General features: G+C 36.8%; 1 protein-coding gene across 1 annotated transcript in view; it reads right to left on the bottom strand.

The window, feature by feature from the left end:
- Window positions 1-27,087, bottom strand: part of LOC124266533 — a 31,450-nt gene that overhangs the window by 3,332 nt on the left and 1,031 nt on the right. The window contains exons 2-5 of the mRNA XM_046701326.1: window positions 26,387-26,445; window positions 5,003-5,072; window positions 4,386-4,447; window positions 1,139-1,364 (exon numbers count right to left, since the gene is read on the bottom strand). Coding sequence (XP_046557282.1) covers window positions 1,139-1,364; window positions 4,386-4,447; window positions 5,003-5,072; window positions 26,387-26,445 — 417 coding nt within the window. The remainder of the gene's footprint in view (window positions 1-1,138; window positions 1,365-4,385; window positions 4,448-5,002; window positions 5,073-26,386; window positions 26,446-27,087) is intronic.

The raw sequence follows: 27,087 nt of genomic DNA, 5'->3' as shown, positions 1-27,087 counted from the left end.
ACAACCTCTGGACCGATTTAGATTGAAATAGACTGAAATAGACTGATGTTTCAGCTTTTGCTGTTTAGGCAGCGCCGTGCCCGTTAGTAAATTGTGTCAGAATCATGCCACAAAGTAAGGGCTTACATTGTACTCATATTCCGAATCGAACCCGGACCTTCGACAAGAAGAGAAAACCTTCCCCTACTGGGCCATCCACGAACTCCGAAAGTGACAAACTACTACATCTGGCGTCGCTTGTACATTTCCTCACACGTTACGCTCACGTGACTTATGACGGCAACTAATATGCAGCTCTAGGAGGATCTCAATTTCAAAATGTTCTCACGCTTCACAAACACAGACTCACAAACACCATCATAAATATCCCATATCGTATTGTAAGAAATGCTAAATGTTTCTCAGGATGACTGAATATTATGAGATTTTATGAGCGCATCCTTTGAGACACCGCTAAATACATGCACAAGGCAAGGAAACACGGGTCAACCCATTTTAGTTCCTTCATACTACCAAATCAGGCACTATTAAGAGGTACAGGAAGATTTAATTGTATGATAATGCTATAGGTATTCAGTATTATATGACTGTGGATAAAGAATTGGACAGCGTGTCTTCCACTACAACATATAACTCAATATGAAGCCGCCAAAACAAGAAGCCACTCGTTTTTATCGTGGCTAATAAATATACAAAGAAAAATTCGATAATAAAATTTATATTTTCGTTTGCCCTACAGTTGTTTTTAAATCATCCGTATGATCACCGTATGGACCGTATGAGAATGTGTTCAATCTGTTGACACCTCGTGAAATAATTATCAGTCCCACTTGCACAAAGCGATTTTAGTTCAGAGACGATCGTACCCCCCTTGTTTTAACATACACTAACGCTTCCTTAGGACTAAAATCGTTAAATGCAGACGGTTCCTGTGCTTTATTCAACAAAGCGATCTTAGCGCTAAGACAAGACCGAAACTTTCATACTTAAACTTAGACTAACGAAGGCCGTTGAACTAAGATCGCTTCGTGCAGCAGGCCCAAGGGTCCCGCTTCCCAAAGCGATCTTAGCGCAAATGTTCTACTACTCCTACTTCGTGCACGTAGGCCCTGGACAAGTATGGTTTCGCTTCAGTCACCTTTGGTTCTACTTCGCCTTAACGGCGCTTTCATCTTCTTCTTGATGTTGTTGAGTACGTTGGAGATCTGTCTGCCCTTCTCGGACCTCCCCAGCTTGTTTAGGCCAACCCTGCTGGACAGGGACCTCCAACTCCTCCTCATGTTGTAGCCGAAGCTGCTGCTGTTATCCTTGGGTTCGTCCGTCAACGACACCGACTCCAGCATCTGGGTCAACTCTTCTTCTTTCTACTCCAGAAAAGGATCAATGTCAATAATGCATTTTAAACATGGCATTGACAAACTATACATCGTGTATATTGTTGTAGGTGTTAACATTGTATTAAAGTGGGTATTATCTGAAAGTTTATTTCTCATTACTTCCATAAAACGCATATACAATTTGGAAAGCCATTAAAATCAACCTCAAAGACTTCAAAATCCAAAAACTCCAAGAACCAGTGGGTGAGTTTAGCTTTACGCCGCTTTTAGCACTATTCCAGCAATATCACTGCGGTGGACACCAGAAATCGGCTTTATACAATGTACCCATGTGGGAATTGAACCTGGGTCTTCGGCACGACGAGTAAACCTTTGACCGCTTTTTGAATGTTGCTAAAAGCTGCGTAAAACCATACTCACTCACTCACTCACTCACTCACTCACAAGCTCCTCGTGTCTCTGGTGTGGCATAAAAGGTTTAGGTTGCTCGCTCACAGCTCATACTATATTATTTTATCAGATCTTTGATGACGGATTGATCTGGTTATAATACCCATTTGTGACTGAAAATAACTGATTTCATTCTTCAGATTTGAATGAATCTACCAATATGAAGAGGTGTATGTTGGTTTGGTTTAAGGCCGCCATCAGCAGTAGCAAATAAATCCAAAACTATCAGCTTATTGTCAGAAGATTGAAATGGGTCTGTCAGGATCTTAGATTGCGGGGTGTTGATATATTCAAGGGTCTTAATATAGCCAAACTGAGATTCGAACCTACGATTAGTGGTTTCCAGCAAGACGTAAAGGAAACGCAACGCCGCACACAAATATTCGGCGCAGTGAATCCGTAACCCGTGTTCGCATGAACGTAAAGAGATTTACGATAACACCTTATCAAGGCGACATTTACACGTGAACATCCTCAAACAGAAAACCAGTGGACCAGTCAGTCAACAAAGGAACAATGATAACGACGACAGTATGTCTAGGTGATCACCCATCCATGAACTGTTTACACATCCTTAGTATGTTCTGGAGCATCACATTGTGAAGCACTCTCCTACCCAGAGTTCCATGCGGCAAGCCAGCATAGTACTTCCGCCACAGGCCAGAAAAATGTGACGATTCGTCACATCTTGCAATGTCCATTCAATATAATGTACAGATTTTTTACTCTTTTATTTTTGACGAGTCTACACATCTAACTAAACATCTTTAATAGAATGGTTTAGTTTCACTGAGAAAATATCCAAAAACATGTAACACTATTTCGATTTGCGCAGCGATCCTTTGTTTACATAGGTTGTACGGCTCCACGTGCAGTCATCGAAGCCGACGGAGAGCAAACGATGCAGCCAGTTTGATATCTAAATATGTACTGTCATAGACCTAACTGTCGCAGTTGTGGAAGAATATATATGTCACAATGTAAAACATGAAGAGAGCGCCGAAAAGCTTTCGTGAGTCCAGTCTCTTCTTATTATGAATATGCGCGTTTGATTACAAACAAGAGAAAAGTCCGGTCACGTGATATGCAAATTAGCCTGTGGCAAGCACTGTGCTTGGGGACTGCTCTGTTGCTGAATCCCCTAGTCAATGATGGAAAAGGCCAAGATGAGAAGCAATGCTGAAGAGTCGCCAGCCAAAAGGAAGAGGTATTCTATTTATAAAATATTAATTTTATGCATGATTTTCATGATTAAGCGAATTTTGAAGAATCGTACAATAAAAACACTAGCCACATTTTTGTCATTCGAGGATCAGCATTCCACTCGAATTTATTTCAGTTTATCACACATACATATCTGACGGTTTAAACACCCGAGTCAGGTTATCTTATGAATAGCACACGTTCTTCACAGCAGATGACGGTGGTGGGGTAGCCCAGTGGTTAAAACGTTAGCTTGGTATACATGGACATAGTGTGTGAATCCCTTTCTGGGGTCCCCCGCCGAGATATTGCTGGAACGTTGCTAAAGTGGCTCACTCTCTAAAGGCAGAACCTCGGCGCAAATTCTTGTAACATTATTCATACTAAATCTACAATACAACCTGTGTCTTGACTTACTTTATTTTACTGTTAGATACTATCACTGCACGTCAGCTCTAATTTACTAACTCCACCATAAAATTACTTTAAGTCTGATAAACATGTAATGTTTGGTAGAAGCACGTTTGCTGCTGATCGGCTGATGAAATTGAAAATCATGTTTTTTAAGTCAATTAAAAATGAATTCACGACAATAGGAAATTATGTGAGAATTGAAATATGTTCTTTTCACATATGAAAATGTTATCTCTCTTCTTACCCTACAGGGTCCGTGGGGTAAGGCCTAGTGGTTAACGCGTCCGCTCATCACGCTGGTGTTCGATTCCCCGCATGGGCACAATGTGTAAAACTAACTCATTCACTCACTCTTATCCCAACATACGTTGAAATAAAAAGTCGTCCGAGGTATCCACAGATCCCTTTACTCGAACAATTAAAAAACGCATTGACAAACTTATGACATAATGCTACATGACGCCGGAGTCAATGTGACATTCCATCTTATACTATCATACAGTTAACCTCTTAGTTTACTTATCACACACGAAGAACACACCCGCCTCACACAATGAGTGAGTGAGTGAGTGAGTTGGGTTTTATGCCGCTTTTAGCAATATTCCAGCAATATCAAGGCAGGTGACACCAAAAATGGGCTCCACTCATTGTACCCATGTGGGGAATCGAACCAATGCTATCGGCGTGACGAGCGAACGCTTTAACCACTAGACTACCCCATTACCCCCTGACACAGATACTAGTTGTACCAGTAACGCTGCACTGTGTATATACCACAATCTTGTCAACTCTGACATGAGCTGAACGTGTCATGGGGAGGTTGGACAGCTTAATGGTTAAAGCGTACGTTCCTCCCGCTAGAGATCAGGGTTACATTGCAAGGTGGGTACAATGTTTGAATCCCATTTCCGCCATGATTTTGCTGGAATATTGCTAAATGTGACGTAAAACCATACTGGCGAATGTTTCCTCCGTGTTTACCTGTTGAAGCAGGGAGATGTCCTCCTGAAGCTGCCTGTTCTGAAAGTCCTTATCCTCCAGCTCTGTGGAGACAAAGGTATATGTTTCCTGATCAAGGCCATTGGTAGACAGAACCTTTCAATTAGAGGAGCAGCTCAATTCTATGGAATACTGTCAAGAACATTGTTCGTGTTTTCACATTCTTGGCCTCTCGTATTGCAGCATGTTTGCTTATTTAGCTAGTTTTGAAAGATTCAGAACGCACTTTAAAATACTCCCAGGCAAAACTTTATGATTATGTCCATATGAGATTTAAATAATATATATATATTCGTCATGGTGATGATTATTATGATCGTAATAATTAAAAGCAAAACCTGTCAGAAAAATACCCAAATCACTAAACAAAAAAATTCCCTATGGTTCTGTAGCTCGCAACTAGACGTATTTCATGAATAACAAATTATTTCAAACAAAAACTAAAAAGGGTGATATCAATTTTTTAATTATTTTCTTAATGGAAAAACATGCGAAATCTGTTTTCAAATACTAGTAAGCAACATAAGAACAGAGTGGCAAGGATTACTAATTCCTCACAAGAAGATTATTGAGCCAGTTGTGCCCGCGTATATTCTTACGTTCTTCAAGACAGCGAATCTTTTCAAGGAGACTGGAATTTTGCTGGGTTTCCTGTAGGTACTTGAGTACCTGAAGCAGATAGAAGAATAACAAAAACATTATAAAATGTATTCTCTGAAATACAACGGATCCATGGTGATACATGTTATTTCGTCAAGAACCTTGTGGATTGTCCACAACTCGTTCAGGTCCAACTTACGACCAAATCCCTCAAGGGTTCGTGTTGAAACTATGATAACTGTCTAAAGAAAACATAGATAATGTCAGAACTATTGTCAACATGAAACTGCGCAGTGAAACAGTGTTCGTGTGAAATAGTGTGCGGACACACGTGGACATACAATGAAGTGTGGTATCACAAACACTATCGAATTATATCTGATTGGACATACAGCGAAGTGTGGTATCACAAAAACTATCGAATTATTTCTGGTTGGACAATCAGTGAAGTGTGGTATCACAAACACTATCGAATTATATCTGATTGGACATACAGTGAAGTGTGGTATCACAAACACTATCGGAACATATTGGCTATATCTGATTGGCTGGTTGGTTTGGTGGACATACAGTAAAGTATCACAAACACTATCGGAACATATTGGCTATATCTGATTGGCTGGTTGGTTTGGTGGACATACAGTAAAGTGTGGTATCACAAACACTATCGGAACCTATTGGCTATATCTGATTGGTTGGTTGGTTGGTTTGGTGGACATACAGTAAAGTGTGGTATCACAAACACTATCGGAACCTATTGGCTATATCTGATTGGCTGGTTGGTTTGGTGGACATACAGTAAAGTATCACAAACACTATCGGAACCTATTGGCTATATCTGATTGGTTGGTTGGTTTGGTGGACATACTGTGAAGTGTGGTATCACAAACACTATCGGAACCTTTTGGCTATATCTGATTGGTTGGTTGGTTGGTTTGGTTGGTGGACATACAGTAAAGTATCACAAACACTATCGGAACCTATTGGCTATATCTGATTGGTTGGTTGGTTTGGTGGACATACTGTGAAGTGTGGTATCACAAACACTATCGGAACCTTTTGGCTATATCTGATTGGCTGGTTGGTTTGGTGGACATACAGTGAAGTGTGGTATCACAAACACTATCGGAACCTATTGGCTATATCTGATTGGCTGGTTGGTTTGGTGGACATACAGTAAAGTATCACAAACACTATCGGAACCTATTGGCTATATCTGATTGGCTGGTTGGTTTGGTGGACATACAGAAAAGTATCACAAACACTATCGGAACCTATTGCCTATATCTGATTGGCTGGTTGGTTTGGTGGACATACTGTGAAGTGTGGTATCACAAACACTATCGGAACATATTGGCTATATCTGATTGGCTGGTTGGTTTGGTGGACATACAGTAAAGTATCACAAACACTATCGGAACCTATTGGCTATATCTGATTGGCTGGTTGGTTTGGTGGACATACAGAAAAGTATCACAAACACTATCGGAACCTATTGGCTATATCTGATTGGTTGGTTGGTTGGTTTGGTGGACATACAGTGAAGTGTGGTTTCACAAACACTATCGGAACATATTGGCTATATCTGATAGGCTGGTTGGTTTGGTTGACATACAGCGAAGTGTGGTATCACAAACACTATCGGAACCTTTTGGCTATATCTGATTGGCTTGTTGGTTGGTTTGGTGGACATACAGTGAAGTGTGGTTTCACAAACACTATCGGAACCTATTGGCTATATCTGATTGGCTGGTTGGTTGGTTTGGTGGACATACAGTGAAGTGTGGCTTCACAAACACTATCGGAACCTATTGGCTATATCTGATTGGCTGGTTGGTTTGGTTGGTTTGGTGGACATACAGTGAAGTGTGGTTTCACAAACACTATCGGAACATATTGGCTGTATCTGATTGGCTGGTTGGTTTGGTTGGACATACAGCGAAGTGTGGTATCACAAACACTATCGGAACCTTTTGGCTATATCTGATTGGCTTGTTGGTTGGTTTGGTGGACATACAGTGAAGTGTGGTTTCACAAACACTATCGGAACCTATTGGCTATATCTGATTGGCTGGTTGGTTGGTTTGGTGGACATACAGTGAAGTGTGGTTTCACAAACACTATCGGAACCTATTGGCTATATCTGATTGGCTGGTTGGTTGGTTTGGTGGACATACAGTGAAGTGTGGTTTCACAAACACTATCGGAACCTATTGGTTATATCTGATTGGCTGGTTGGTTTGGTGGACATACAGTAAAGTATCACAAACACTATCGGAACATATTGGCTATATCTGATTGGCTGGTTGGTTTGGTGGACATACAGTAAAGTGTGGTATCACAAACACTATCGGAACCTATTGGCTATATCTGATTGGTTGGTTGGTTGGTTTGGTGGACATACAGTGAAGTGTGGTTTCACAAACACTATCGGAACATATTGGCTATATCTGATTGGCTGGTTGGTTTGGTGGACATACAGTAAAGTATCACAAACACTATCGGAACCTATTGGCTATATCTGATTGTCTGGTTGGTTTGGTGGACATACAGTAAAGTGTGGTATCACAAACACTATCGGAACCTATTGGCTATATCTGATTGGCTGGTTGGTTTGGTGGACATACAGTAAAGTATCACAAACACTATCGGAACCTATTGGCTATATCTGATTGGTTGGTTGGTTTGGTGGACATACTGTGAAGTGTGGTATCACAAACACTATCGGAACCTTTTGGCTATATCTGATTGGTTGGTTGGTTGGTTGGTTTGGTGGACATACAGTAAAGTATCACAAACACTATCGGAACCTATTGGCTATATCTGATTGGTTGGTTGGTTTGGTGGACATACTGTGAAGTGTGGTATCACAAACACTATCGGAACCTTTTGGCTATATCTGATTGGCTGGTTGGTTTGGTGGACATACAGTGAAGTGTGGTATCACAAACACTATCGGAACCTATTGGCTATATCTGATTGGCTGGTTGGTTTGGTGGACATACAGTAAAGTATCACAAACACTATCGGAACCTATTGGCTATATCTGATTGGCTGGTTGGTTTGGTGGACATACAGAAAAGTATCACAAACACTATCGGAACCTATTGGCTATATCTGATTGGCTGGTTGGTTTGGTGGACATACTGTGAAGTGTGGTATCACAAACACTATCGGAACATATTGGCTATATCTGATTGGCTGGTTGGTTTGGTGGACATACAGTAAAGTATCACAAACACTATCGGAACCTATTGGCTATATCTGATTGGCTGGTTGGTTTGGTGGACATACAGAAAAGTATCACAAACACTATCGGAACCTATTGGCTATATCTGATTGGCTGGTTGGTTGGTTTGGTGGACATACAGTGAAGTGTGGTTTCACAAACACTATCGGAACCTATTGGCTATATCTGATTGGCTGGTTGGTTTGGTTGACATACAGCGAAGTGTGGTATCACAAACACTATCGGAACCTTTTGGCTATATCTGATTGGCTTGTTGGTTGGTTTGGTGGACATACAGTGAAGTGTGGTTTCACAAACACTATCGGAACCTATTGGCTATATCTGATTGGCTGGTTGGTTGGTTTGGTGGACATACAGTGAAGTGTGGTTTCACAAACACTATCGGAACCTATTGGCTATATCTGATTGGCTGGTTGGTTGGTTTGGTGGACATACAGTGAAGTGTGGTTTCACAAACACTATCGGAACATATTGGCTGTATCTGATTGGCTGGTTGGTTTGGTTGACATACAGCGAAGTGTGGTATCACAAACACTATCGGAACCTTTTGGCTATATCTGATTGGCTTGTTGGTTGGTTTGGTGGACATACAGTGAAGTGTGGTTTCACAAACACTATCGGAACCTATTGGCTATATCTGATTGGCTGGTTGGTTGGTTTGGTGGACATACAGTGAAGTGTGGTTTCACAAACACTATCGGAACCTATTGGCTATATCTGATTGGCTGGTTGGTTGGTTTGGTGGACATACAGTGAAGTGTGGTTTCACAAACACTATCGGAACCTATTGGTTATATCTGATTGGCTGGTTGGTTTGGTGGACATACAGTAAAGTATCACAAACACTATCGGAACATATTGGCTATATCTGATTGGCTGGTTGGTTTGGTGGACATACAGTAAAGTGTGGTATCACAAACACTATCGGAACCTATTGGCTATATCTGATTGGTTGGTTGGTTTGGTGGACATACAGTGAAGTGTGGTTTCACAAACACTATCGGAACCTATTGGCTATATCTGATTGGCTGGTTGGTTTTGGTTTGGTGGACATACAGTAAAGTATCACAAACACTATCGGAACCTATTGGCTATATCTGATTGGTTGGTTGGTTTGGTGGACATACAGTAAAGTGTGGTATCACAAACACTATCGGAACCTATTGGCTATATCTGATTGGCTGGTTGGTTTGGTGGACATACAGTGAAGTATCACAAACACTATCGGAACCTATTGGCTATATCTGATTGGCTGGTTGGTTTGGTGGACATACAGTGTGGTATCACAAACACTATCGGAACCTATTGGCTATATCTGATTGGTTTGGTTGGTTTGGTGGTGGACATACAGTAAAGTATCACAAACACTATCGGAACCTATTGGCTATATCTGATTGGCTGGTTGGTTTGGTGGACATACAGTAAAGTGTGGTATCACAAACACTATCGGAACCTATTGGCTATATCTGATTGGCTGGTTGGTTTGGTGGACATACAGTGAAGTGTGGTATCACAAACACTATCGGAACCTATTGGCTATATCTGATTGGCTGGTTGGTTTGGTGGACATACAGTAAAGTATCACAAACACTATCGGAACCTATTGGCTATATCTGATTGGCTGGTTGGTTTGGTGGACATATACAGTGTGGTATCACAAACACTATCGGAACCTATTGGCTATATCTGATTGGCTGGTTGGTTTGGTGGACATACAGTAAAGTATCACAAACACTATCGGAACCTATTGGCTATATCTGATTGGCTGGTTGGTTTGGTGGACATACAGTAAAGTGTGGTATCACAAACACTATCGGAACCTATTGGCTATATCTGATTGGTTGGTTGGTTGGTTTGGTGGACATACAGTAAAGTATCACAAACACTATCGGAACCTATTGGCTATATCTGATTGGTTGGTTGGTTTGGTGGACATACAGTGAAGTGTGGTATCACAAACACTATCGGAACCTATTGGCTATATCTGATTGTCTGGTTGGTTTGGTGGACATACAGTAAAGTGTGGTATCACAAACACTATCGGAACCTATTGGCTATATCTGATTGGCTGGTTGGTTTGGTGGACATACAGTAAAGTATCACAAACACTATCGGAACCTATTGGCTATATCTGATTGGTTGGTTGGTTTGGTGGACATACTGTGAAGTGTGGTATCACAAACACTATCGGAACCTTTTGGCTATATCTGATTGGTTGGTTGGTTGGTTGGTTTGGTGGACATACAGTAAAGTATCACAAACACTATCGGAACCTATTGGCTATATCTGATTGGTTGGTTGGTTTGGTGGACATACTGTGAAGTGTGGTATCACAAACACTATCGGAACCTTTTGGCTATATCTGATTGGCTGGTTGGTTTGGTGGACATACAGTGAAGTGTGGTATCACAAACACTATCGGAACCTATTGGCTATATCTGATTGGCTGGTTGGTTTGGTGGACATACAGTAAAGTATCACAAACACTATCGGAACCTATTGGCTATATCTGATTGGCTGGTTGGTTTGGTGGACATACAGTAAAGTATCACAAACACTATCGGAACCTATTGGCTATATCTGATTGGCTGGTTGGTTTGGTGGACATACAGTAAAGTGTGGTATCACAAACACTATCGGAACCTATTGGCTATATCTGATTGGTTGGTTGGTTTGGTGGACATACAGTGAAGTGTGGTTTCACAAACACTATCGGAACATATTGGCTATATCTGATTGGCTGGTTGGTTTGGTGGACATACAGTAAAGTATCACAAACACTATCGGAACCTATTGGCTATATCTGATTGGTTGGTTGGTTTGGTGGACATACAGTAAAGTGGTATCACAAACACTATCGGAACCTATTGGCTATATCTGATTGGCTGGTTGGTTTGGTGGACATACAGTAAAGTATCACAAACACTATCGGAACCTATTGGCTATATCTGATTGGCTGGTTGGTTTGGTGGACATACAGTGAAGTGTGGTATCACAAACACTATCGGAACCTATTGGCTATATCTGATTGGTTGGTTGGTTGGTTTGGTGGACATACAGTAAAGTATCACAAACACTATCGGAACCTATTGGCTATATCTGATTGGTTGGTTGGTTTGGTGGACATACAGTGAAGTGTGGTATCACAAACACTATCGGAACCTATTGGCTATATCTGATTGGCTGGTTGGTTTGGTGGACATACAGTGAAGTGTATCACAAACACTATCGGAACCTATTGGCTATATCTGATTGGCTGGTTGGTTTGGTGGACATACAGTAAAGTATCACAAACACTATCGGAACCTATTGGCTATATCTGATTGGCTTGGTTGGTTTGGTGGACATACAGTAAAGTATCACAAACACTATCGGAACCTATTGGCTATATCTGATTGGTTGGTTGGTTTGGTGGACATACAGTAAAGTGTGGTATCACAAACACTATCGGAACCTATTGGCTATATCTGATTGGTTGGTTGGTTGGTTTGGACATACAGTGAAGTGTGGTTTCACAAACACTATCGGAACATATTGGCTATATCTGATTGGTTGGTTGGTTTGGTGGACATACAGTAAAGTATCACAAACACTATCGGAACCTATTGGCTATATATCTGATTGGCTGGTTGGTTTGGTGGACATACAGTAAAGTGTGGTATCACAAACACTATCGGAACCTATTGGCTATATCTGATTGGTTGGTTGGTTTTGGTGGACATACAGTAAAGTATCACAAACACTATCGGAACCTATTGGCTATATCTGATGATTGGTTGGTTGGCAGTTGACGGTGACATTTGGTTGGACATGTGAAGTGTGGTATCACAAACACTATCGGAACATACTTTTTGGCTTCGGATATCTGATTGGTTGGTTGGTTGGTTGGTTTGGTGGACATACAGTAAAGTATCACAAACACTATCGGAACCTATTGGCTATATCTGATTGGTTGGTTGGTTTGGTGGACATACTGTGAAGTGTGGTATCACAAACACTATCGGAACCTATTGGCTATATCTGATTGGCTGGTTGGTTTGGTGGACATACAGTAAAGTATCACAAACACTATCGGAACCTATTGGCTATATCTGATTGGTTGGTTGGTTTGGTGGACATACTGTGAAGTGTGGTATCACAAACACTATCGGAACCTTTTGGCTATATCTGATTGGTTGGTTGGTTGGTTGGTTTGGTGGACATACAGTAAAGTATCACAAACACTATCGGAACCTATTGGCTATATCTGATTGGTTGGTTGGTTTGGTGGACATACTGTGAAGTGTGGTATCACAAACACTATCGGAACCTATTGGCTATATCTGATTGGCTGGTTGGTTTGGTGGACATACAGTAAAGTATCACAAACACTATCGGAACCTATTGGCTATATCTGATTGGCTGGTTGGTTTGGTGGACATACAGAAAAAGGTATCACAAACACTATCGGAACCTATTGGCTATATCTGATTGGTTGGTTGGTTTGGTGGACATACTGTGAAGTGTGGTATCACAAACACTATCGGAACCTATTGGCTATATCTGATTGGCTGGTTGGTTTGGTGGACATACAGTAAAGTATCACAAACACTATCGGAACCTATTGGCTATATCTGATTGGCTGGTTGGTTTGGTGGACATACAGAAAAGTATCACAAACACTATCGGAACCTATTGGCTATATCTGATTGGCTGGTTGGTTGGTTTGGTGGACATCCAGTAAAGTGTGGTATCACAAACACTATCGGAACTTATTGGGTATATCTGATTGGTTGGTTGGTTTGTTGTTAACGTCGCATACAGCAATATTCGAGCTATATGGCGGCGATCTGCAAATAATCGAGACTGGATCAGACAATCCAGTGATCAACATCATGTGCATCATTCAACGCCGATGACATCGCCGGGAACCGATGACATGTGTCAACCAAGTCAGCGAGCCTGTCCACCCGATACCGTTTGTCGCCTCTTATGACAAGCAAGGGTTGCTGCAGAGCCGGATCTTCACGGGTGGGCTATGTCTGAGGTTCCGTTTTCATGTGGATAGTTACTACGCAGTAGATTTCTTTTCAGCACATTTCTGAGAAGTATCTGACATTTTACGCCTTTTCTAAGCAACCCGCTAGCCCGTCCCACTCGGCCAAAATATGCGGAGGTATTTGTACTTTCTGGTCCGACGTTTTTAACAGTGAAGGACCTTACAAGGTGATATTTTCTTGAGTGACACAGCAACGAATGAAAATGTCAACTTTTCATGTCATGTCACTCAACCAAATTAACTACTTGATACTTGTTAAACTGAAGTAGTGAGTGCATTATTAAAACAGATGTGTATCATACTCCTAGATAACAATATAGATGTGTATCATACTCCTAGATAACAATATAGATGTGTATCATACTCCTAGATAACAATATAGATGTGTATCATACTCCTAGATAACAATATAGATGTGTATCATACTCCTAGATAACAATATAGATGTGTATCATACTCCTAGATAACGATATAGATGTGTATCCTACTCCTAGATAACAATATAGATGTGTATCATACTCCTAGATAACAATGTAGATGTGTATCATACTCCTAGATAACAATATAGATGTGTATCATACTCCTAGCATCGAGATAACAATATAGATGTGTATCATACTCCTAGATAACAATATAGATGTGTATCATACTCCTAGATAACAATATAGATGTGTATCATACTCCTAGATAACAATATAGATGTGTATCATACTCCAGATAACAATGTAGATGTGTATCATACTCCTAGATAACAATGTAGATGTGTATCATACTCCTAGATAGATAACAATATAGATGTGTATCCTACTCTAGATAAGATAACAATATAGATGTGTATCATACTCCTAGCATCGAGATAACAATATAGATGTGTATCATACTCCTAGATAACAATATAGATGTGTATCATACTCACTAGATAACAATATAGATGTGTATCATACTCCTAGATAACAATATAGATGTGTATCATACTCCTAGATAGATAACAATATAGATGTGTATCATACTTCCATAGATAACAATATAGATGTGTATCATACTCCTAGATAACAATATAGATGTGTATCATACTCCTAGATAACAATAACAATATAGATGTGTATCATACTCCTAGATAACAATATAGATGTGTATCATACTCCTAGCATCGAGATAACAATATAGATGTGTATCATACTCCTAGCATCGAGATAACAATATAGATGTGTATCATACTCCTAGATAACAATATAGATGTGTATCATACTCCTAGCATCGAGATAACAATATAGATGTGTATCATACTCCTAGCATAGATAACAATATAGATGTGTATCATACTCCTAGATAATAATATAGATGTGTATCATACTCTAGATAACAATATAGATGTGTATCATACTCCTAGCATCGAGATAACAATATAGATGTGTATCATACTCCTAGATAACAATATAGATGTGTATCATACTCCTAGATAGATAACAATATAGATGTGTATCATACTCCTAGATAACAATATAGATGTGTATCATACTCCTAGATAACAATATAGATGTGTATCATACTCCTAGATAACAAGATAATAGATGTGTATCATACTCCTAGATAGATAACAATATAGATGTGTATCATACTCCTAGATAACAATATAGATGTGTATCATACTCCTAGATAATAAAATATAGATGTGTATCATACTCCTAGATAACAATGTAGATGTGTATCATACTCCTAGATAACAATATAGATGTGTATCCTACTCCTAGATAACAATATAGATGTGTATCATACTCCTAGCATCGAGATAACAATATAGATGTGTATCATACTCCTAGATAACAATATAGATGTGTATCATACTCCTAGCATAGATAACAATATAGATGTGTATCATACTCCTAGATAACAATATAGATGTGTATCATACTCCTAGATAACAATATAGATGATGTATCATACTCCATAGATAACAATATAGATGTGTATCATACTCCTAGATAACAATATAGATGTGTATCATACTCCTAGCATCGAGATAACAATATAGATGTGTATCATACTCCTAGATAACAATATAGATGTGTATCATACTCCTAGCATCGAGATAACAATATAGATGTGTATCATACTCCTAGCATCGAGATAACAATATAGATGTGTATCATACTCCTAGATAACAATATAGATGTGTATCATACTCCTAGCATCGAGATAACAATATAGATGTGTATCATACTCCTAGATAACAATATAGATGTGTATCATACTCCTAGATAACAATATAGATGTGTATCATACTCCTAGATAACAATATAGATGTGTATCATACTCCTAGCATCGAGATAACAATATAGATGTGTATCATACTCCAATATAGATGTGTATCATACTCTAGATAACAATATAGATGTGTATCATACTCCTCAGAGATAACAATATAGATGTGTATCATACTCCTAGATGTGTATCATACTCCTAGAGATAACAATATAGATGTGTATCATACTCCTAGCATCGAGATAACAATATAGATGTGTATCATACTCCTAGCATCGAGATAACAATATAGATGTGTATCATACTCCACGAGATAACAATATAGATGTGTATCATACTCCAATATAGCATCGAGAGATAACAATATAGATGTGTATCATACTCCTAGATAACAATATAGATGTGTATCATACTCCAGCATAGATAACAATATAGATGTGTATCATACTCCTAGATAACAATATAGATGTGTATCATACTCCTAGCATCGAGATAACAATATAGATGTGTATCATACTCCTAGATAACAATATAGATGTGTATCATACTCCTAGATAACAATATAGATGTGTATCATACTCCTAGATAACAATATAGATGTGTATCATACTCCTAGATAACAATATAGATGTGTATCATACTCTAGATAACAACATAGATGTGTATCATACTCCTAGATAACAAATATAGATGTGTATCATACTCCTAGATAACAATATAGATGTGTATCATACCCTAGCATCCTACCTCTAGATAACAATATAGATGTGTATCATACTTCTAGCATCGAGATAACAATATAGATGTGTATCATACTCTAGATAACAATATAGATGTGTATCATACTCTAGATAACTAGATGTATCAATATAGATAGAATAACGTATCAGATGTCATCATACTCTAGATAACAATATAGATGTGTATCATACTCTAGCATAGATAACAATATAGATGTGTATCATACTCTAGATAACAATATAGATGTGTATCATACTCCTAGATAACAATATAGATGTGTATCATACTCCAGCATAGATAACAATATAGATGTGTATCATACTCCTAGATAACAATATAGATGTGTATCATACTCCTAGATAACAATATAGATGTGTATCATACTCCTAGATAACAATATAGATGTGTATCATACTCCTAGATAACAATGTAGATGTATCATAAGATAACAATATAGATGTGTATCATAAACTCCCACTCTAGATAACAATATAGATGTGTGTCATCTCCTACAATAGATGTGTATCCTCCTAGATAACAATATAGATGTGTATCATACTCCTAGCATCGAGTGTATAACAATATAGATGTGTATCATACTCCTAGCATCGAGATAACAATATAGATGTGTATCATACTCCTAGATAACAATATAGATGTGTATCATACTCCTAGCAGATAACAATATAGATGTGTATCATACTCCTAGATAACAATATAGATGTGTATCATACTCCTAGATAACAATATAGATGTGTATCATACTCCTAGATAACAATATAGATGTGCATCATACTCCAATAGATAACAATATAGATGTGTATCATATACTCCTAGATAACAATATAGATGTGTATCAGATAACCAATATAGATGTGTATCATACTAGCATCGAGATAACAATATAGATGTGTATCATACTCCTAGCATCGAGATAACAATATAGATGTGTATCATACTCTAGATAACAATATAGATGTGTATCATACTCTAGCATCGAGATAACAATATAGATGTGTATCATACTCCTAGAGATAACAATATAGATGTGTATCATACTCCTAGATAACAATATAGATGTGTATCATACTCCTAGATAACAATATAGATGTGTATCATACTCCTAGCATCGAGATAACAATATAGATGTGTATCATACTCCTAGATAACAATATAGATGTGTATCATACTCCTAGATAACAATATAGATGTGTATCATACTCCTAGATAACAATATAGATGTGTATCATACTCCTAGATAACAATATAGATGTGTATCATACTCCTAGATAACAATATAGATGTGTATCATACTCCTAGATAACAATATAGATGTGTATCATACTCCTAGATAACAATATAGATGTGTATCATACTCCTAGATAACAATGTAGATGTGTATCATACTCCTAGATAACAATATAGATGTGTATCATACTCCTAGATAACAATATAGATGTGTGTATCCCTACTCCTAGATAACAATATAGATGTGTATCATACTCCTAGCAATATAGATGTGTATATACTCTCTAGATAACATATCAGATGTGTATCATACTCCTAGATAACAATATAGATGTGTATCATACTCCTAGATAACAATATAGATGTGTATCATACTCCTAGCAGATAACAATATAGATGTGTATCATACTCCCAGATAACAATATAGATGTGCATCATAATCTCTAGATAACAATATAGATGTGTATCATACTCCCAGATAACAATATAGATGTGTATCATACCCTAGCATCGAGATAACAATATAGATGTGTATCATACTCCATAGATAACAATATAGATGTGTATCATACTTCTAGCATCGAGATAACAATATAGATGTGTATCATACTCCTAGATAACAATATAGATGTGTATCATACTCCTAGATAGCAATATAGATGTGTATCATACAGATAACAATATAGATGTGTATCATACTCCTAGATAACAATATAGATGTGTATCATACTCCTAGCATAACAATAATATAGATGTGTATCATACTCCTAGATAACAATATAGATGTGTATCATACTCCCAGCTAGATAACAATATAGATGTGTATCATACTCCTAGATAACAATATAGATGTGTATCATACTCCTAGCATCGAGATAACAATATAGATGTGTATCATACTCCTAGCATCGAGATAACAATATAGATGTGTATCATACTCCTAGATAACAATATAGATGTGTATCATACTCCTAGCATCGAGATAACAATATAGATGTGTATCATACTCCTAGATAACAATATAGATGTATCATACTCCTAGATAACAATATAGATGTGTATCATACTCTAGATAACAATATAGATGTATCATACTCCTAGCATCGAGATAACAATATAGATGTGTATCATACTCCTAGATAACAATATAGATGTGTATCATACTCCTAGATAACAATATAGATGTGTATCATACTCCTAGATAACAATATAGATGTGTATCATACTCCTAGATAACAATATAGATGTGTATCATACTCCTAGATAACAATATAGATGTGTATCATACTCCTAGATAACAATATAGATGTGTCATCATACCCTAGATAACAATATAGATGTGTATCATACTCCTAGCATAACAATGTAGATGATGTATCATACTCCTAGATAACAATGTAGATGTGTATCATACTCCTAGATAACAATATAGATGTGTATCATACTCCTAGATAACAATATAGATGTGTATCATACTCCTAGCATCGAGATAACAATATAGATGTGTATCATACTCCCATAGATAACAATATAGATGTGTATCATACTCTTCTAGATAACAATATAGATGTGTATCATACTCCTAGATAACAATATAGATGTGTATCATACTCCTAGATAACAATATAGATGTGTATCATACTCCTAGATAACAATATACATGTGTATCATACTCCTAGATAACAATATAGATGTGTATCATACTCCTAGATAACAATATAGATGTGTATCATACTCCTAGATAACAATATAGATGTGTATCATACTCCTAGATAACAATATAGATGTGTATCATACTCCTAGCATCGAGATAACAATATAGATGTGTATCATACTCCTAGCATCGAGATAACAATATAGATGTGTATCATACTCCTAGATAACAATATAGATGTGTATCATACTCCTAGATAACAATATAGATGTGTATCATACTCCTAGATAACAATATAGATGTGTATCATACTCCTAGATAACAATATAGATGTGTATCATACTCTAGCATCGAGATAACAATATAGATGTGTATCATACTCCTAACAATATGGATCGAGATAACAATATAGATGTGTATCATACTCCTAGATAACAATATAGATGTGTATCATACTCCTAGCATCGAGATAACAATATAGATGTGTATCATACTCCTAGATAACAATATAGATGTGTATCATACTCCTAGATAACAATATAGATGTGTATCATACTCCTAGATAACAATATAGATGTGTATCATACTCCTAGCATCGAGATAACAATATAGATGTGTATCATACTCCTAGATAACAATATAGATGTGTATCATACTCCTAGCATCGAGATAACAATATAGATGTGTATCATACTCTAGATAACAATATAGATGTGTATCATACTCCTAGATAACAATATAGATGTGTATCATACTCCTAGATAACAATATAGATGTGTATCATACTCCTAGATAACAATATAGATGTGTATCATACCCTAGATAACAATATAGATGTGTATCATACTCCTAGATAACAATATAGATGTGTATCATACTCCTACATAACAATATAGATGTGTATCATACTCCTAGATGTGTATCATCGAGATAACAATATAGATGTGTATCATACCCTAGATAACAATATAGATGTGTATCATACTCCTAGATAACAATATAGATGTGTATCATACTCCTAGATAACAATATAGATGTGTATCATACTCCTAGATAACAATGTAGATGTGTATCATACTCCTAGATAACAATATAGATGTGTATCATACCCTAGATAGATAACAATATAGATGTGTATCATACTCCTAGATAACAATATAGATGTGTATCATACTCCTAGATCGAGATAACAATATAGATGTGTATCATACTCCTAGATAACAATATAGATGTGTATCATACTCCTAGATAACAATATAGATGTGTATCATACTCCTAGATAACAATATAGATGTGTATCATACTCCTAGATAACAATATAGATGTGTATCATACTCCTAGATAACAATATAGATGTGTATCATACCCTAGATAACAATATAGATGTGTATCATACCCTAGATAACAATATAGATGTGTATCATACTCCCAGATAACAATATAGATGTGTATCATACTCCTAGCATCGAGATAACAATATAGATGTGTATCATACTCCTAGCATCGAGATAACAATATAGATGTGTATCATACTCCTAGATAACAATATAGATGTGTATCATACTCCTAGCATCGAGATAACAATATAGATGTGTATCATACTCCCTAGATAACAATATAGATGTGTATCATACTCCTAGATAACAATATAGATGTGTATCATACTCCTAGATAAACAATATATAGATGTGTATCATACTCCTAGCATCGAGATAACAATATAGATGTGTATCATACTCCTAGATAACAATATAGATGTGTATCATACTCCTAGATAACAATATAGATGTGTATCATACTCCTAGATAACAATATAGATGTGTATCATACTCCTAGATAATAACAATATAGATGTGTATCATACTCTAGATAACAATATAGATGTGTATCATACTCCTAGATAACAATATAGATGTGTATCATACTCCTAGATAACAATATAGATGTGTATCATACTCCTAGATAACAATGTAGATGTGTATCATACTCCTAGATAACAATGTAGATGTGTATCATACTCCTAGATAACAATATAGATGTGTATCCTACTCCTAGATAACAATATAGATGTGTATCATACTCCTAGCATCGAGATAACAATATAGATGTGTATCATACTCTAGATAACAATATAGATGTGTATCATACTCCTAGATAACAATATAGATGTGTATCATACTCCTAGATAACAATATAGATGTGTATCATACTCCTAGATAACAATATAGATGTGTATCATACTCCTAGATAACAATATAGATGTGTATCATACCCTAGATAACAATATAGATGTGTATCATACTCCTAGATAACAATATAGATGTGTATCATAGATAACAATATAGATGTGTATCATACTCCATCGAGATAACAATATAGATGTGTATCATACTCCTAGATAACAATGTAGATGTGTATCATACTCCTAGATAACAATGTAGATGTGTATCATACTCCTAGATAACAATAGATGTGTATCATACCCTAGATAACAATATAGATGTGTATCATACTCCTAGCATCGAGATAACAATATAGATGTGTATCATACTCCTAGATAACAATATAGATGTGTATCATACTCCTAGCATCGAGATAACAATATAGATGTGTATCATACTCTAGATAACAATATAGATGTGTATCATACTCCTAGATAACAATATAGATGTGTATCATACTCCTAGATAACAATATAGATGTGTATCATACTCCTAGATAACAATATAGATGTGTATCATACTCCTAGATAACAATATAGATGTGTATCATACTCCTAGATAACAATATAGATGTATCATCATACCTCTAGATAACAATATAGATGTGTATCATACTTCCTAGATAACAATATAGATGTGTATCATACTCCTAGCATCGAGATAACAATATAGATGTGTATCATACTCCTAGCATCGAGATAACAATATAGATGTGTATCATACCCCTAGATAACAATATAGATGTGTATCATACTCCTAGCATCGAGATAACAATATAGATGTGTATCATACTCCTAGATAACAATATAGATGTGTATCATACTCCTAGATAACAATATAGATGTGTATCATACTCCTAGATAACAATATAGATGTGTATCATACTCCTAGCATCGAGATAACAATATAGATGTGTATCATACTCCTAGATAACAATATAGATGTGTATCATACTCCTAGATAACAATATAGATGTGTAGCATACTCCTAGATAACAATATAGATGTGTATCATACTCCTAGATAACAATATAGATGTGTATCATACTCCTAGATAACAATATAGATGTGTATCATACTCCTAGATAACAATATAGATGTGTATCATACTCCTAGATAACAATATAGATGTGTATCATACTCCTAGATAACAATGTAGATGTGTATCATACTCCTAGATAACAATGTAGATGTGTATCATACTCCTAGATAACAATATAGATGTGTATCCTACTCCTAGATAACAATATAGATGTGTATCATACTCCTAGCATCGAGATAACAATATAGATGTGTATCATACTCCTAGATAACAATATAGATGTGTATCATAAATCTAGATAACAATATAGATGTGTATCATACTCCTAGATAACAATATAGATGTGTATCATACTCCTAGATAACAATATAGATGTGTATCATACTCCTAGATAACAATATAGATGTGTATCATACTCCTAGATAACAATATAGATGTGTATCATACTCCTAGATAACAATATAGATGTGTATCATACTCCTAGATAACAATATAGATGTGTATCATACTCCTAGATAACAATATAGATGTGTATCATACTCCTAGCATCGAGATAACAATATAGATGTGTATCATACTCCTAGCATCGAGATAACAATATAGATGTGTATCATACTCCTAGATAACAATATAGATGTGTATCATACTCCTAGCATCGAGATAACAATATAGATGTGTATCATACTCCTAGATAACAATATAGATGTGTATCATACTCCTAGATAACAATATAGATGTGTATCATACTCCTAGATAACAATATAGATGTGTATCATACTCCTAGATAACAATATAGATGTGTATCATACTCCTAGATAACAATATAGATGTGTATCATACTCCTAGATAACAATATAGATGTGTATCATACTCCTAGATAACAATATAGATGTGTATCATACTCCTAGCATCGAGATAACAATATAGATGTGTATCATACTCCTAGCATCGAGATAACAATATAGATGTGTATCATACTCCTAGATAACAATATAGATGTGTATCATACTCCTAGCATCGAGATAACAATATAGATGTGTATCATACTCCTAGATAACAATATAGATGTGTATCATACTCCTAGATAACAATATAGATGTGTATCATACTCCTAGATAACAATATAGATGTGTATCATACTCCTAGCATCGAGATAACAATATAGATGTGTATCATACTCCTAGATAACAATATAGATGTGTATCATACTCCTAGATAACAATATAGATGTGTATCATACTCCTAGATAACAATATAGATGTGTATCATACTCCTAGATAACAATATAGATGTGTATCATACTCCTAGATAACAATATAGATGTGTATCATACTCCTAGATAACAATATAGATGTGTATCCTACTCCTAGATAACAATATAGATGTGTATCATACTCCCATAGATAACAATGTAGATGTGTATCATACTCCTAGATAACAATGTAGATGTGTATCATACTCCTAGATAACAATATAGATGTGTATCCTACTCCTAGATAACAATATAGATGTGTATCATACTCCTAGCATCGAGATAACAATATAGATGTGTATCATACTCCTAGATAACAATATAGATGTGTATCATACTCCTAGATAACAATATAGATGTGTATCATACTCCTAGATAACAATATAGATGTGTATCATACTCCTAGATAACAATATAGATGTGTATCATACTCCTAGATAACAATATAGATGTGTATCATACTCCTAGATAACAATATAGATGTGTATCATACTCCTAGATAACAATATAGATGTGTATCATACTCCTAGATAACAATATAGATGTGTATCATACTCCTAGATAACAATATAGATGTGTATCATACTCCTAGATAACAATATAGATGTGTATCATACTCCTAGCATCGAGATAACAATATAGAAACTGATGATGTAATATGGAAAACTAATGACCCCTCCATGAACCTGCAGTATAGGGCGTTGCATTGTCAGGTTGAAAATATCAGTGAGTGAGTTTAGTTTTACACCGATTCTAGCAATATTCCAACAATATCAAGGCGGGGGACACCAGAAATAGGCTTCACTCAAATTTTACCCATATGATGAATCGAACCCGGATCTTCGGCGTGACGAGCGAACGCTTTAACCACTAGACTCCCCCACCAACCCCGTTCTTTCATTGAAATAATAACGAGTTCCGGAGCAGAGATCCGGCACTGAGTGTTCACTCGACAGAAGTGTAGACGTTGTCAGTCCAGCCCATTACTTCATCACTAATTGTAATATGAAAAGGGCTCGATGTAGTACGAAAATGTGCGATAAAATAATCTTAAAACGTTTTGTTGGTTGCTGTTATTTTTTTAAACGTGTTGACACATTTCAGTTTATATTTTAAACTGAAATGTGTCAACACGTTTACAAAAAATATAAATATAAATCTTCATTGGCGAGATTCCGCTGCTCCGCGCATGATTTATATGTTGAAACTGGGAGATACCAAGGTATTGAGAAAGAAAGTAGAATCTGCCAAATGTGCAACTTACACGAGGTCGAAGATGAGTTTCACTTTTTATGTGTTTGCCCAGCATACTTAGCGTTAAGAAATAGATATATAAAGAAATATTATTATGTACATCGTGCAATGCATAAGTTTATATCATTGATGAATAATTCCAGTAAAACACATATAGAAAGATTGTCCATATATATCCATAAAGCTTTTATTCTCCGAAAGAATGCTCTACTACCCGCACATGATTAAACAATGTACTACAGGCCTGTGGCCTTTCAGTATGAAATAAAGATTGATTGACACATTTCAGTTCCAATAAAGTAGCCAATGGTATACACTTAGCGCCAAAAGAAATGTTACCCTCCTACCTTTATGAATTACTTCAAAACTGTCAAAGATATGAGAAGGTATTAGTTTAAAAGAAAGCTTAACAACACAGCTTTATGCGAATCACGAAAAACAATTCTCAAATGCATTTATATATGGGTGAAATGCATCTTTTCAGAAGAGTTAAATTGTCCTATTTACGTCCATGCCGAAATAAACAAATAACAGTGATTAAGATGTCCAAAAGAAAGGTTGAAATAAAATTCTGCTTTTGGACAAAGATAAACCATTTAAAGTCAACTATTAAAACAAGAAACAACTATTGTAAAGTGTGTAAAATTGTAAAATAATCACTCCTATGATTTCAGTCTTTTAAAACATTTTCTGCTAATTTGCATTAGTGAAAACAAGTAAAACGAGTCTTTGATATTGTGAAAAAACATCTGAAATTATCTTTGCTAACATTTTTGCTTGCAAAGTAACATTTTTCCATTTTCTGTTTACACATAGCAATATCAATCGCCAAAACGTAGCAATATTCAAGCAGTATTTGCATCCATTTCTCGTGTAGAATGATTCTATATGGTATAAAGAGAGACTAGAATGCATGATATGATACACAAGTACGAGAAATTTGCCACGATGAACAGCTGAAGAGAGAGAAAGAGCCACTGGGATGGTGCAGATGGGGTCGACATACAATGCTGTTGCCAACGCCCTCGGATGCCATCGTACCACGGTTATCAGACTTCTTCAGAGATTCAGACAGACTGGGGTCCCCGTAGACAGACCAAGAAGTGGACTTCCACGCATCACAACGCCAGCTGTAGATAGGTACATCCGTCATTAAGGAAGGAGGGTAACGTTTCTTTTGGCGTTTAGTGTATACAACCGAGGAGGGGTGGCGGTGTAGCCTAACGGTTAAAGCGTCCGCTCGTCAAGCTGAAGACCTTTGTTCGATTCCTCACATGGGCACATGTGTGAAGCCCGTTTATGGTGTCCCCCGCCGTGATATTGCGGGAATATTGATAAAGGCGGAGTAAAACCATACTCACTCACTCACTCAAACCAAGGAAATGGTCACGCTGCCTTACTGCAATATTGGCATCACTTACCTCCCGGCATTCCTCCTCGGTGTTGCTTGCCTCTTCATCTTGTTCCTCCTGGGATGAATCTGTAACAGTGAGTGAGAAATGTGTAGACTATATCCTCGTATCATGGGTTTTCGGACGCTTAAGAAACATTCGTTGTTTCACACACGAAGAACTGTAAATATGTGTCGAATTTATAAAACACAACTTCATCTAAATGACACCCGAGTATTTGCAATGTATGTGTGTCCCAACACACCTCGTTATAATGCGTGTATTCACTTCCTGAAACTTATGATGTTGGAAGCGTAATCTGTGTAGCGTAATCTGTAGCAGACTGCCTAGATGTACCCAGTGGGGCGGGTTAGAACAGGCCTTCAGAGTCCCGTTCCACAACTAACTTGGTTGACACATGTCATCGTATCCCATCTGCGTAGATCGATGCTCATGATGTCAGTCACTGGATTGTCTGGTCCAGATTATTTATAGACCGCCGTCACATAGCTGGAATATTGCTGAGTGCGGCCACAAACAACAAACAAACAAATCCCGTTTCACAAAGCTATCGTAGCGCTTAGGTGATCGTAACTCTTATACTTTAACATAGTGAGTGAGTTTAGTTTTACGCCGCCCTCAGCAATATTCCAGCTATATGGCGGACTTTAACATAGACTTATCAAAGTCGTAGTGCAGGGAACAGAGCCTAGATTTTCGAAGCTCTCTTA

This window comes from Haliotis rubra, unplaced genomic scaffold, assembly GCF_003918875.1.
Source record: "Haliotis rubra isolate DU_JTF1 unplaced genomic scaffold, ASM391887v1 Scf1262, whole genome shotgun sequence".
Lineage (NCBI taxonomy): Eukaryota > Metazoa > Mollusca > Gastropoda > Lepetellida > Haliotidae > Haliotis > Haliotis rubra.
Note: the sequence above shows the minus strand (reverse complement) of the source record. Positions and strands in the feature narration are given on the sequence as shown.